Source organism: Capra hircus, chromosome 9 (genome assembly GCF_001704415.2).
Source record: "Capra hircus breed San Clemente chromosome 9, ASM170441v1, whole genome shotgun sequence".
In the NCBI taxonomy this organism is placed as follows: domain Eukaryota; kingdom Metazoa; phylum Chordata; class Mammalia; order Artiodactyla; family Bovidae; genus Capra; species Capra hircus.
This window is the reverse complement of record NC_030816.1, coordinates 79351332-79365677: the sequence shown is the minus strand read 5'-3', so window position 1 is coordinate 79365677 and position 14346 is coordinate 79351332. Positions and strand designations below refer to the sequence as shown.

General features: G+C 38.3%; 1 protein-coding gene across 1 annotated transcript in view; it reads left to right on the top strand.

Annotated features, from left to right (window-relative positions):
• The window catches only part of NOX3 (NADPH oxidase 3), a 65882-nt gene continuing 58890 nt past the window's right edge, over positions 7355-14346 (top strand). Inside the window, exons 1-4 of the mRNA XM_018053535.1 lie at positions 7355-7402; positions 8036-8131; positions 8248-8358; positions 9371-9455. Of these exons, the coding sequence (XP_017909024.1) occupies positions 7355-7402; positions 8036-8131; positions 8248-8358; positions 9371-9455 (340 nt within the window). The remainder of the gene's footprint in view (positions 7403-8035; positions 8132-8247; positions 8359-9370; positions 9456-14346) is intronic.

Sequence of the window (14346 nt, the reverse complement as noted above, 5' to 3'; positions counted from 1 at the left end):
GATATTTCCTGTTTCTTGAGGTAGGCTGATACTGCTATTAGCTACCTTCTTAGAAGCATTTTTGCTGCATCTCATAGTTTTTGGTATTTTGTGTTTCTGTTTTCATTTGTCTCAAAAGTATTTGTAAAATCCTTCTTTGATGACCCAGTGGTTTTTCGGTAGCACATTATCTAGTTTCTGTATTTTTGTGGCTTTTCCTATATTTTTCTTGTGATCCATTTCTGGTTTCATGCCATTGTAACGAGAAAAGATGTTTGATATGATTTCAGTCTTCTTGAATTTTCTGAGACTTGTTTTGTGAACGAATGTGTTATCTATCCTGTAGAACATTCCATATGAATTCAAGAATGTATATTCTTCTGCTTTTGGATGGAATGTTCTACATAAATCTATTATAAATTCATCTGCTCTAATGTGGTATTTAAGTCCAATGTTTTCTTATTGATTTTCTGTCTGGATGACCTATCCATTGTTGTAAGTGGGATATTACTGTACCCTACCGTTGTTGTATTGCTTTCAATTTTTTCCCTTTAAGTCCATTAATATTTGTTTTATATTTCTTGGTACTCATCTGTTGGATGCATATGCATTTCAACTGTTATATCTTCTTGCTAGATTGACCCCTTTGTCATTATGTAATGCTCTTCTTTGTCTTTTATTACAGCCTTTGTCTCGAAGTCTGCTTTGTCTAATATGAGTATAACTACTCCAGCTCTCTTCTCATTACCTTTTGCATGAAATACCTCTTTCTATCCCCTCACTTCCTGTCTGTCTGTTCTTCTTTCTAAAATGAGTCTCTTGTAGACAGCATATAGACTGATCTTTTTGGAAAACTCCATTCAGCCATTCTGTTTTTGATTGCCAAATTTAGTTATGTACTTCTTAAGTAATTGTGGATATGTATGTGTTTACTGCCATTTTTACAAACTTTAAAAAAAATTAAGTTCCATAGCCTTATCTTTTTACTTCCCCTCCATCACATTTTATATTTTTGATGATGCCTAGGCAAGGCTGGCACCTGGGCCTGCTGCAGGGCTCAGCCATGGCTCCTGTGGCATGCTGGTGGGCGTGGCTGGCCCCCAGAAAGGCCACAGGACCTGACCGCAGCTGCTGCGGGGTCCTGGTAGTGGGGCTATCCTCCAGATGAATCTCGGCAGTTTCGATTCTTAGTATGAAGCTCTACAAACCATCAACTAAACAAGTATCCCTAAGTCTTCTTGTGTGTGCACGGCCTGTGTTGCTGGATGATGGTTATGGTGATAACTGTGGACAGGTTTGCCCCTTTTTGCCAGTTTCTTATTTAGTGGTTATTGAATATTCACAGAAATTTTGTTAAAGTAGCAAGCGAACCTACTCTTTTCTGTGCTTACAATTCTTTCTTCTATTTTCCATTTTCCAAAAGCTTGTATTATTTTGGTCCCAATTCCTAACTGAACCCTTTGTCAACAAAATGATTCTTCAGAGTTGTAATAATGCAAACACTGATAGTTGAGTAGGATAATAGCAAATTGCAAATGAGATGACAAATGAGCAGCGCATCATTTCATCCTAGAAGAGAGATATCATTGAACCTGTTGAGGGACATCGGCATCCTTCAGTACAAATGTATAATGCTTTCTCCAGCTGATACTTTCTTATCTGATGGCTTTACTTAAAAAAAAAAAAAAAACTAAACCTTTATTTGATTTTCCTCTTCTTTCTTGAACTGTGATCAAACAGTCCCACAGTTTGGCAAACTGCCTTATAAGGTAGTAGAGGGCTTAAAAGTAAACTTTCCAGTTCATCTAAATGGATCGTGAAAACAGAATATTTCAATACGTGTTCATTTGCTTTCTTATTTGCTACCAGAAAATTCATGACTGCTACAAAAAATAAAGTATTTATTTTTAGGAAGCTTGTTTTATGTTATTGCACCCCTCCACTGTCTATTAAATCAAATGGATGTAATTCACTGCTTCATTCCTCAGAGCCTTTCCCTGCAGCACACAGGGGATTAGAGCACGCAGTGTGAAAGAGCAGCGGGAGAGACGGTTTGGAAATGCTCTCCTCATCACAAATATGTGTCTTCAATATTTAGTTGTTGTGGCAGGAAAACAGCAACAAATACATGAACTGTAAACCATCTGCTTTGAAATATGTTCAAATATGAATGTTCATCTTGAAAAATGAAATCTATGGAATTCTGGCATCCACTTTGACTTTTGAGAGATGAACAGCTTGGATATGCAAAGAAGGGATTTCCAGACTAGCCTTCTTAAACTTTAAATTTTCCTAAACCCAGAAGTTAAATAATTCACGACCTAGACAGGAAAACTTTCCTCTCAGTTTTAAACTTTAAGGGAAAACGCTGCTCGAAAATCCTGCAAATGTATCTGTGTACGGATTTGTACAGAAATGTCTTATGTTTTAAGAAGCAGAGAAGTAAATGCAGTTCTGTGTCTGTTATTTAATATTTATTATGTTTCAGTGTATGCTGGGCATGATAGAAAATATAAAAAGTATGATAATTCTGACTTTCACCAGACTCCTAAACCAAAAAGTTAAAATTGGCAAAACAGGAGACTTTGAAATGTGCCACTTAGTTTGGGGATGAGAAATGATGAGTTAGTCTCTCTGCTCACTTTTGAACTGTGGTCCTGAGGCTATCAGCATCGGTGCCCTATAAGAAGTAGCTTTCTAAATGACTCTCAAAAAGATTGTAGGTGACTCAATAAATGTAAAGATGAAACGTGCTGCAGACTTACGTGAGCAATGAGAAAGATGAAGGCAGGAAAATGGACGCCAAACAAAGCAAAAGCCCTCTGGGCTTAGCAGACCGAATCAGAGGTGACTGCAGGAAGGAGATTGGAAGCGGGAGTCATTTTCCTTGCTGTTTGATGTTTTGGGAGCTCATTCAATTGACCCTTTGAGAGACACAGAAATTCAAACTTATTTTCCTCCTTTTCTTCTTCATGCCATGTAATTTTTGACAAAAGTCAGCTTGATTCCCCATGTAGAGAGCATCCTCCCTACAGTAAATCCTTTAGCAAGACCTCTTTGTGCTTCAGTGGCCCCCAGGTGGACCGTCTCTGCCATTCCAGGATGTACTCACCTTTAAATGATTGTTTTATTGCTACACATGTCCTGCCACTTCCCTGCTACATTGTAAGCTTCTAAATAGTGGAATCCGAACTCTAACACCCTCTGAGCCAAGTATCATGTGATCAGTGCTGTGGTCTCAGTTAGCGTTCATTTGAAATTGGGAAACTTGGATAAATAAATTATGCCTAAGTGGGGAAAAAAGGTTTGAACTGACTAATGCCAATCTACGTTTGTGAAATAAGCAATTTTTATACAATATTAAGAGAGCACAACCTTTCCTAAAACAAAAATACAATATACTTAATTCAGCAAACGGTAAGATGTTGGTGATATATTTAATTTTATTTTATTTTAAAAATCAGATCTATTTCAATGCATGGCCTTTCTGAACTCTTTTCTTTTGTTCTACTTTTTCCTTAAAAAATGAATTCATTCAACATATGATTTATCTAACAGAGTTTCATAATTTTTACAACAACTGCTCCTCAAAATAACTATATAAAGATCTGATACTATATGTGTCTGTACTTTTTAATTTACTTTTTTCATCTCTTTTCACTTTTGCTTTTAGGAAAAGGGGTAAAAACATGTCTAATGCTTAGAAGATTTGGCAATGCTATTTTTATGCACTGTGAACTCTGCTATGGCTACAGGGAACTTAGATTTTAGTATGCAGCAGCGAAAAAGCTACTGGATGATCAATCTTGCCCTTGAGGATCAAAGTGTTTTTTTGTTGGGTCAACTGTTCAACTAAGAAACGAAAAAGAACAAAAAATATAATGGAGTAAATCCAGTCCAGAAATGTAGTGTGGGTAGTATGGAGTTTCTGTTTTATACACACACAATTAACCTGCCGTTGTAAACATATCTATTTGGCTTCCTTCCTACTTTCTCCACGACAGAAAGTCTGTTACTGGTCATCTTCACAAGGGGAAAAAATCCATATCTTTTGTGGTGAGCTGGAAGAACCAATGGGTGTATCCATTTAATTAGAAGGACTATATCTGCCTTAGAAACACACAGAAGAAACTTTGCTTCATTTTTTTCTGAGAAAATCCTGAGAAATGAAATGAGCACAACTTATTACCAACAAAGAACAATTAGATGAAGCTAGATGGAGTGCTGAGCATTCATATCATTTTAGTAAATTTTGTACAATTTCCTCTCCTTAGATGCAACTCCATTCAGTTGACCTGAATTCTTAGGAAATGATTCAGATTGCTTTGATTTAAATCCTGATCTGTACAAATTTCTTCACTGCAATAAAAACAAAGGCAGCCACTGGGGGCTGAATAGGCATCCTCAAATTTCCCCAGATAAATTAAAAATAAAGAGAGAAATCACAATATGATATTTATCAAAACTGAGGACTTCTGGAGAGTGCAGAGGCTGGACTGAGTTGAACTTGTGTGTGTGTGATATAAGATACAATACTTTGTGTTTTATAAAATCTGATTCCAATATTGTAAACCAACCAGTGGTGTCAACAGATTATTCTTATATATGAATATAGAGAATTTGAGAAGAAAAAGCATGTCCATCAACTGTACAATAGTGCTGAGCTCTGAATAAACTGAATGTAATTTGAAAGTCACATTTTTTTAATATGAGTAAACTAAACATGGTAAGTTCTACAAAAATAAAATCTGTAGAGAAAAATGCAGAAGCTGTCATGATTTATACTTTTATAACACAACTATGAACCATCTTTTACGCTATAAATGAATAATAGATTTAACACATAGTGTCTTTGCATGCCCAAGATGAGGAACAAACATTTTAGAAATAAGAATGGAACATGCAAAGATGCTGTGTTGTTTTTAAACCTAAATCTTTAAATTTTATTTTTATTGTAGCACTAGAAATAGTCTAGGCAATTAACAACAACAAAAATGTGACCACACATTATTATTCAGTAATATATGCCCCTCATTTGTAACACCGTGTGGAGAATACGGAAGGCTAGAAAACTCCAGCTCTGTCTCACACTCACTGAATCTAAAACAGAGAAGATAGTATAAAATTCTGGAGGTAGTCTTTCTGAATTAATTTTTATAACCCAACTGAATAATGCCTCTAAGATATGCAAATCCTAAACACTTCAGAAATAACAAATCATTTCATCATGGAAGATTATTGGCTTAAAGAAATGAATATGAAGACTTTACATCTTTATATGTCTCACTGTTAAAAAAGCTACTGAGGATATTTCACTAACTGCTCTTTTACCTCGGGTTAATGCTGCCAAAATACCTGTATTTTATATATTAGAATGCTCAAACTACCGCACAATTGTACTCATCTCACACACTAGTAAAGTAATGCTCAAAATTCTCCAAGACAGGCTTCAGCAATATGTGAACTGTGAACTTCCAGATGTTCAAGCTGGTTTTAGAAAAGGCAAAGGAACCAAATTGCCAACATTCGCTGGATCATAGAAAAAGCAAAAGAGTTCCAGAAAAACATCTATTTCTGCTTTATTGACTATGCCAAAGCCTTTGATTACGTGGATCACAGTAAACTGTGGAAAATTCTGAAAGAGATGGGAAAACCAGACCACCTGACCTGCCTCTTGAGAAACCTATATGCAGGTCAAGAAGCAACAGTTGGAACTGGACATGGAACAACAGACTGGTTCCAAATGGGAAAAGGAGTACGTCAAGGCTGTATACTGTCACCCTGCTTATTTAACTTATATGCAGAGTACATCATGAGAAATGCTGGACTGGAAGAAGCACAAGCTGGAATCAAGATTGCAGGGAGAAATATCAATAACCTCGGATATGCAGATGACACCACCCTTATGGCAGAAAGTGAAGAGGAACTAAAAAGCCTCTTGATGAAAGTGAAAGGGGAGAGTGAAAAAGTTGGCTTAAAGCTCAACATTCAGAAAACCAAGATCATGGCATCTGGTCCCATCACTTCATGGAAAATAGATGGGGAAACAGTGGAAACCGTGTCAGACTTTAGTTTTGGGGCTCCAAAATCACTGCAGATGGTGACTGTAGCCATGAAATTAAAAGACACTTACTCCTTGGAAGGAAAGTTATGACCAACCTAGACAGCATATTCAAAAGCAGAGCAGTCATAGTCACTGTATTTAATAACTATGTGTCTGTGCTCAGTCGCTGAGTTGTGTCTGATTCTTTGCAACCCCAAACACTATAGCCCTTCAGGATCCTCTGTCCATGGAATTTTCCAGGCAAGAATACTGGAATGGATTGCCATTTCCTACTCCAGAGGATCTTCCCAACCCAGGGATCGAACCCCTGTCTCTCGCATCTCCTGCATTGGCAGGCAGATTCTTTACTGCCACACCTCCTGGGAAGCCCCATTTAATAACTGTAACTTACACAATATCAGAGAATGGACCAGGCCCAGACAGAGCCACTCCTTGGATCACTAAAGTATGAGAGAATATTCTCACTGACCTCATGGGTACACCAAGTGGGATTAGGGGGAAAAAAATACAATTTATTCTGCAATCCCACAAAACTGTCTCCTTCATTCTTTATAGTTACAGATTTTTAAAATATTTACTTATTTGGCTGCATCACATTTTAGTTGTGGCATGCAGCATCTAGTTCCCTGAACCAGGAATCAAAACTGGGTCCCCTGCGTTGGGAGCATGGAGTCTTAACCTCTGGACCACCAGGGAAGTCCCATCCACATTTTAAGTTTATGAAAGTTCCTCCATCTGTGTTTTTTTTTTTTTTTAAAGATTCTTCTCTGGTTTTCTTCATCATCTTCTGAAAGATTGACTTATATTTATTTACCCATCATTCTATGTTTTCTATAAAAAGCTTTTTCCAAAGAGGAAGAAAGGAAGTGAGGAAACTAAAATGAACAAAGTGGCAAAAACTCTATTAAAATGTTTTGCTGTATCCAGCCTTCAGCGGTTGGGTTATTTTTCAAATTTACATAAGGACTTATTATCATCCTGACTGCAATCATGTAGAAAATGAATGGGGTATAAAGTACATCAGGCTAATTTAATAAAACGAGCTTTCTTTTCTTGTGAAATCTTTGAAGAAAGGAATCATTAGACAGAGACTTGCCTTGTTTTCACCCAGGTCATGAGGCATGTCAACTTGGAGATGTGCCTTTGGCAAGAAGTCTTTAATTAGAAATTCCTCAAGAGCTGCTCCCAGTAGGTGCTTCCTAAGACAAAAAGATAAAATAACATAGCAAAAAAGCCCTTGCTAAGGACACAACATCCAGGCTGAGCTGAATGAAAGAAATAATTTGCTAATCGCAAACGAGCAAGGCTGTCATGATGGGATGCTGGGTTTTGAATGAGAGTCTCTCCATCGTATTAGTAGTAAGTATCATTTTTGATATTCAGCTCTAAACATATACATTGCATACCTTGATTCTTCAGATAACTTGTATAGGAATACTAATTAAAGTGAAGTATTGCCCTGCTTAAAAGACTAAAACTTGTTAGAAAACATTCAGTAGATACACCTTGGTAAATCTTAATTTACTCTTGCAGAATCATGCAAATCATTATTTTTAAAGTCAAGTGGTTTTCATTTGCATCAGATATGAATGTTTCTGTAAATCGAAGGAAGTGTTTGAATTAGACTATGACATTGGAATTTTTCTAAAGTATTTTCTGAGTTGATTTTTAAAGATTTCCTCCTTCTTGACATCATTGACTTAAACCATTATAGCAATGTTGATTAGGAGGGTTCTGTACTTTTCATTAAATTCCTTAAAGTATACCCTTATGTATTTCAAACCTTTTTTAATAAAGTTAGCAATTTCTTATCATGATGATAGCTGTTACAAAACTAACCTATAAGAAATAAGTAAATAGAATGATTCTGATTGATATTGAAAAGCTTTTCATTTCACTTAAAAAAAAAGACCCCAAGAACTCCAAATGATTTTGAGAAGAAGGAAAGGTTGAAGACAGTATTGATTGGCCCTTTTTTCCATTCTGCTCTAGCTCTCATGGCTGGGAGTGAATTTATATCTATTTATTGATACATTCTATTGGTACGAAGAGGAAGAGTCTTTCCTTTATACGCGAGTTATTCTGGGTGTAAGTAGATTTGGGTACTATGCATTAATTATCATTTCAAGAAACAAAACGCATTCTATTTCCCCCAGCTTCCCTGTTTCACTGTATCTCTTTCTTATGTCTTTATATACGGACAGTCGACACTGGCTTGGGCTCGCGCATCAGCAGTGGGCCTGAATTTTAACTGCATGCTAATTCTATTACCCGTCAGTCGAAACCTTATTTCATTCATGAGAGGGACAAGTACTGTAAGTACTAAGCTATTTGAAATAATTTCCGTTGTTATGATCTATTAATATAAGTGCTATTAAAAACAAAGATGTACTTCACTACGAAATTCCCAATAATCCTGTTTAGATCGACATGGGCTTCTTTGTAGAGAGGACACAATGGCTAAAATTGAAAATCGGAAATTGGTACGTTTGATTTGTGTTTTCCTTTTGCCATTGACACCTTACATGACATTGGACTCATTGCTCAACCTTCCCCTGATGCATCTGCTTCGTCGGAAAAGAAAGGCTAATAAGATTGACCTGACTCATGAAGCTGGAAGCATTATAACAGCTTGAACTATTACCATTTCTGATTAAAAGGAAATAGATATGTAGATGAGTCAAATGCCACTAAAGAAGCGTCTCTCTGAGTTTTCAGCCCAGGAAAACACAATTAGTGTACATAGATTTTAGTATGTAAATTTTAACCCCTAGCAGACACAATGGGGCATTTCCTAATTATGTAGATTTCACTGTGTTGAGTACTTACCTGTGTTTCCTGCCAAACAGAATAATGCGCTGTTCAGAAAAATGAGACCTCAATAACCCTTCTAGACTAAATAACTTATCATATAATCATCTTCATACTTTTATGAATATTTAGATGTAGATGAATATAGAGCCTTTCTTTGTGTAATAAGGAAAAATTTATAGACCACTTAAACCACATCACTGAGGATGATGGCTATCATCTTCATTTTCTAAATTAGCCAATGCATGATTCTTAGCAGGTTTATTCTAGAGTTTTGACTTTTAGCCGAGGAACTACTAACTCAATCACTTTTATTAAGTTGGAATTTCAGCAAAGCTAGTAATAGCCACTTGATTTTGCTTATTTGACTAATTAATGGCCACTCATTTTTTGACTCAGGTAGGCCCACCGTTAGTAATTTAGAGGCAGAGCCTGAGTCTTGCCCTCTTGACTCTCATGACGCTGTTATTGCTTTGATTTTCCCTGAATAAGACTTTCTAATTTTTGCTACTCTAGTGCTTCAGAGGACCATGGAGGAGGCAATTAGACAAAAACCTCAAATTCCACAAACTGGTTGCCTACGGAATAGTCATTAATGCAAGTAAGTGCTTATTATTAATTGTCTGATTAATTTTATAATACTGCACGTTCACTTAATAGTTTTGTTTATTCCTTCCCTGCCAAAGAGTCACCCTTAGGTGAAAGGAATCTTTGCCTTCCATCTGACCATGCAAACCTTAGACAAATGGATTTTTAAGTTTCTAATTTACATTCATGCCTTCTCTTCTTTACCAAGCCTTCAATTTGTCAAGGAAAAGTTTATGAAACTTCATTTTCATTTCTGAATAATTAAGCTTGTTGATAATACCGTGGTAAAGACCCACTTGAAAAATAAACACTTTGTTATTCAATATAATTCACATCAGAAATAAAACTAACCTATACTCAAAATCCCATTCAGTCATGGGAAAATGACTATCAAGTGGTATCATGGGCAATAAAAAGAAGAAAAGCAAGATCATGTGAACAAGGTTTTGAACAGCATTGAGCTAGTGGATATAAAAAGATCTTGAAAAGATCTGAAGCTTTATAGCCATATAAATTGTTATCACCATTTCTTGAATTAGAAAACAAGAGAGTCCACGATAAAAGCACTAGAAATTAGCATCCAAGGTCAAGGTTAAACTCTGGTCAGGAAGAAATGAAGAGGGGCAACAACCAACTGGCTTGTGGTTTTGTTGGACAACAAAGATATTGAAATAAAAGGCTATCTGAACAACAAAGAGTTATGATTCAGGACTGTTTTCCTCAAACTAATTTAACTATAAAATGTTTTTCTCTTTTGTTTTTATCCTCTCATGCATAAAAAAATAGCAGAATAAAAAGAACATTCAAAACAAATGTAGATTTAATTAAGCAACAAGACATGACAGACGGTGCCCCAGTGCCAATTAGCACAATTTTGGGTGTGTGCTGAGACAAGTAGGGAGAGCTCCCTACTGGCTGTCTTCAATGTCAGATTAAGCCAACCCAGGAAATGTTTGGAAAAGTTCTTCTGCATTTGTTAAGAATTAAGGGTAAATCTACAGCACGTTCTAGAGAAAACAGAGAAAGTTTGGAGGACAAAGAGCAGGGCTCATTCCTCTTTGTGTTCCGAGGTCTGCCGTGGTGCAAAGTCTATGTAGGTGCCAATAACCTGTGATGAATGAGTTAATGCAGGAAGGAATGAAGCCTCAGGGAAGCGGATTTAAGCTCAGAAATGGAAGCCTTTGCCACACCTTGAAAATTATCTAAAATCAGAATGAGGGTCCCCTGAGAGGGCTGAGTTCCCTGTTGGGGGAGCTGTTATAGGGGAATCCAGATTGCATCTTGGAAAGTGCTTCAGAGAAGGAATTCAAGGAAACTCTAGGCTTCCTTTAAAGCCCAAGAACCTTTAATTCTGTTTTTAAAGAGGAGATAAAACACACTACAATGGCAGGAAGAATGCTCACTCTGCAATAGCTTTAAGGCAGAACTGGACTCTAAGAGAAAGTTATAAAGATATAACAGAGAGAAGGAACAAAAAAACCCCAGAGCCTCAAAACATGTCAGAAAAGGAATCAAAGAATAAATGAAAATATGTGTTATGCAATGATTTTTTCTCCTTAAACCTTTGAGTATGTATATTTCTTCATGCAGAATCATATATCAAGAGTATATATATATATCAGTGATGCATGTTGAATATCTGCCTCCTGTACCCGAGATACCATGATAGGAACTATGTATAACCTCCTGAAACTGGTACAGTCAGTAATGGTTTCAGGATGGAGCATAATTCACAAGGACAGCAGTTGACTAGAAGCAGATGACCAAGTTATTTTATACCCCTGCTACTGATGGGTTGTGTGATCTCAGATAAGTTCCTTATGTCCTAACCCATGGAATTAAAAAAAAAAAAAAAAACAATAAAGCAGTCTATCCATTCTTAAGAGATGTGCAGACTAGCTGTCAGAAGTGGACCTCTTGGAAATCTACAGACTTCAAGTCATTTACTGCTGCCGCTGCAAAGAGAATCAGATCAAGTGTAGCCTGGTGGGCAGGCTCCCATCACCAAGTCCTGCCCACTCTGCACCAGCTCATCTCTCACCACACCCGCTTGCTTTTTCCTAGCTACTGGTGGTCCCTGAGCAGGCTGTGCATTTGCCCTTGCTATTCCCTCTCTCTGAAATGCTTGTCCTCTCCTTCTTCACTGGATAAATTGTCACCATATCCAGGGCTCCGTGCTTAGCCAGCTTCCCCCTGAGCTGCCAGATCTGGGCTGTTGGGCTTCCTTACCTCTGGGCCCCAGGCACCTCTCCTACCACACAATACAATTTCTCAGATTCTGATCACCTTAAAATGTGAGACTGTGCCTTATGCCTCTTCCCTCTCCTGGTCGCAGCACACGACCTCAACAAATCTGGTCAAACCTGAGGATGAGTAGGACAGTTGGCCAGCAGGAAAAAAAGAGAGAAATCACGGGATTTCTTGGGACAAGGTGCTAGATATAAGCGTTCAGGAGTTGCCAGGGAACCGGGAGCATTTTGGGGTGGATGAAAGATAGTGTGTGGGCAGCAAAGAGACTCAAAATGATGCCAGTCATCCACGATAATCAATTCACATTCTGCTATGACAAGACAAAGCAGGATGCCTGTTCTCCTGCTTTCCCCCACAAATCCCTGGAGAGAATCAAGTCTTCTTCCTGGCCCTGTTCTCCTTGAATCCCCACTGTTTGCCAGGCTCCCAAATGTCTCCCGGGGCTGTGCCAGCAGGGTCTGACTGCTTTTGAGAGCAGAGGCTCCTCATCTCCCACCGCCATGGCAACCAGCAGCCCCGCAGTTGTTTCCATTCCAGGCAGAGGCAGGAGGGTGGAGACAGAGCGCTCTGCTTCTCCCAAACCCTGACAAAGCAATTATTACATTTCACATTGATGAAGAAACGCGGCTGGCAACTGTGCTTTTACGGGGAGAAAAATGCTAAGCCCTGGTTTCATAGATATACCTTCGCTTTTCACGTTTTGTCCTTCTGGTGTATTCACTTGGGAAATGCTGAAAATGTCCCCGCGCTTGCTTTATTAGCATCGCCCATTATGCTGCTTTTCAAATAGCCGACCGGCTTAATAGAGGTGTGTAACCTTGGAAGAAGTGCATCCACGTCGAAGTTTGCGTGCCAGCCTCTAATTTCTCATCCGTTCCCCTATAAGTTGAACTGCAGGCTTTAATTGGTCAAATCATTAAAGGAGGTAATTAGAGCCTGGTGAAAGCAGGCTGGGGAGGAGGAGGGAAGAGGCAAACAATGGTATCTATAATCAAGGGCATCACCGAAAATGCAGTGACAGGAACTCTTCTTTTGGCTTCCTGCCTTCCTGCTTGCTTGCCTATGATAAGAGCTGCCGGAGCCTTCTTCAACCACTAATAAATCATTTTCAGAGCCCCATAACCTCCCTGGTATAAAAATCATAGTTTTGCAGCCTCTCTGTTCTTGTTAATGCAGATCTTTCTGGACTCTGGCCCACAGTAGACCTTGAAGACCCTTCCAATTGAATAGCAGTACTTTAAGCCCGAGCTTCCTTCCAAGGGGCTGTGAATTGTGACCCTGGCAGCTCTGTCTGTCCCCGCAGTTGGCATCTGCTAGGTTCCAGGCATGGATAATGACTCACAGGCAGCTCCTGATGCGTTGATTAGTTTGTAAACCCCAAGAAACACAATAGAGACAGGTTGAGAGAAGTGACCTCAGAATCGGGATGCTGAGAAAAAATGATTTGGAGGCCCCACCACAGAGAACAATCCCAGAGGCCCAAATGCTTTCAGACCTGATCCCAAAGGGATGGCTACTGATCTAATTCTGCTTGAGGAATGGAGAGTTCCAAGTAGGCGTCTCCCCTGTCTTGCCTCACACAATTTAATGTGATTTTCAAATGATTGGCATGCACAGAGTGCCAGAGAATACGTATATTCTTGCAGAAATAAGACCACAAATTTGAAAGTTTGGGGCCAAATTCTGGCTGCAAGAAACACAGCCAGAATTTGTCCCTGGGTCCTTCTTTCTAAAGGCTGCTTAATTAGGAGGTGACTAACTCCAAAATGACTGTTATCACTGACAAGCAGGCAGAGAGATAGCATAGAACTGACCACACTTCCAAGATTCTCCCTCAATTACGCTCCCTTTGATCTCCTGAAAAAGAAAAAGAAGGAAAGAAGGGAGAAAAAGGAACTTTCTCAGGGCAACTGGCTCTAATTGTAGCCTTATGAATTTTTTTTTTGTTCACTCTTCAATAAAAGCTCCTTATTTGAACTCCAAAGTTCACACAGCAATTAAATGTGCATTTGTAGTGTGTCCAAGATTGCAGCTTTTTTAACTGTAAAAAATATTTTGGTAAGAAAAAATAGTGGAAAGACTGAGCCATAGCATTTTTTAGCATGGAACTCGAGTGGGTTCTGCAAATGTGTACCTTGAGATCTGCCAAGTGATCGGTAGAAGGTCCTCTGAGACACCATGAGGAAAGAACCCGTGTACCTGGTGACACTGGATTTGCCGTAAGACTGAAGAAGGTCCTTTAAGACAGTGTTGATTTTTAAAATGTTTTAAAATGGTAAATTTCATGTTTGCTCTCATATTGGACTGCAGCTCCCTTTCAGATGACAAATGTTCCCAATTAACTTCAAATGGAGACATAGGAGCCAGACAGCTGGAAGGGAGCCTAGACATCATGGTTTAGTTCAACCCACCCCTTTTACAGATGAGAAAACAGGGACTAAAAGAAGTTAAGTGACTGAGACATATCCTCTTCAGTAGTTTTTCTCCCACGTGCTCATCCCAAATCTAGTAACATGATTTTGATGACTAAGAAAGAAAAAATAAAAGCATGTCACTATTTTATCATATACTTGAAGCAACTGTCACTGTAAACATAGATAGCACAGCTATTCATATAAAAATAACTAAAACATATAAATGGAAGAATAGAAAAT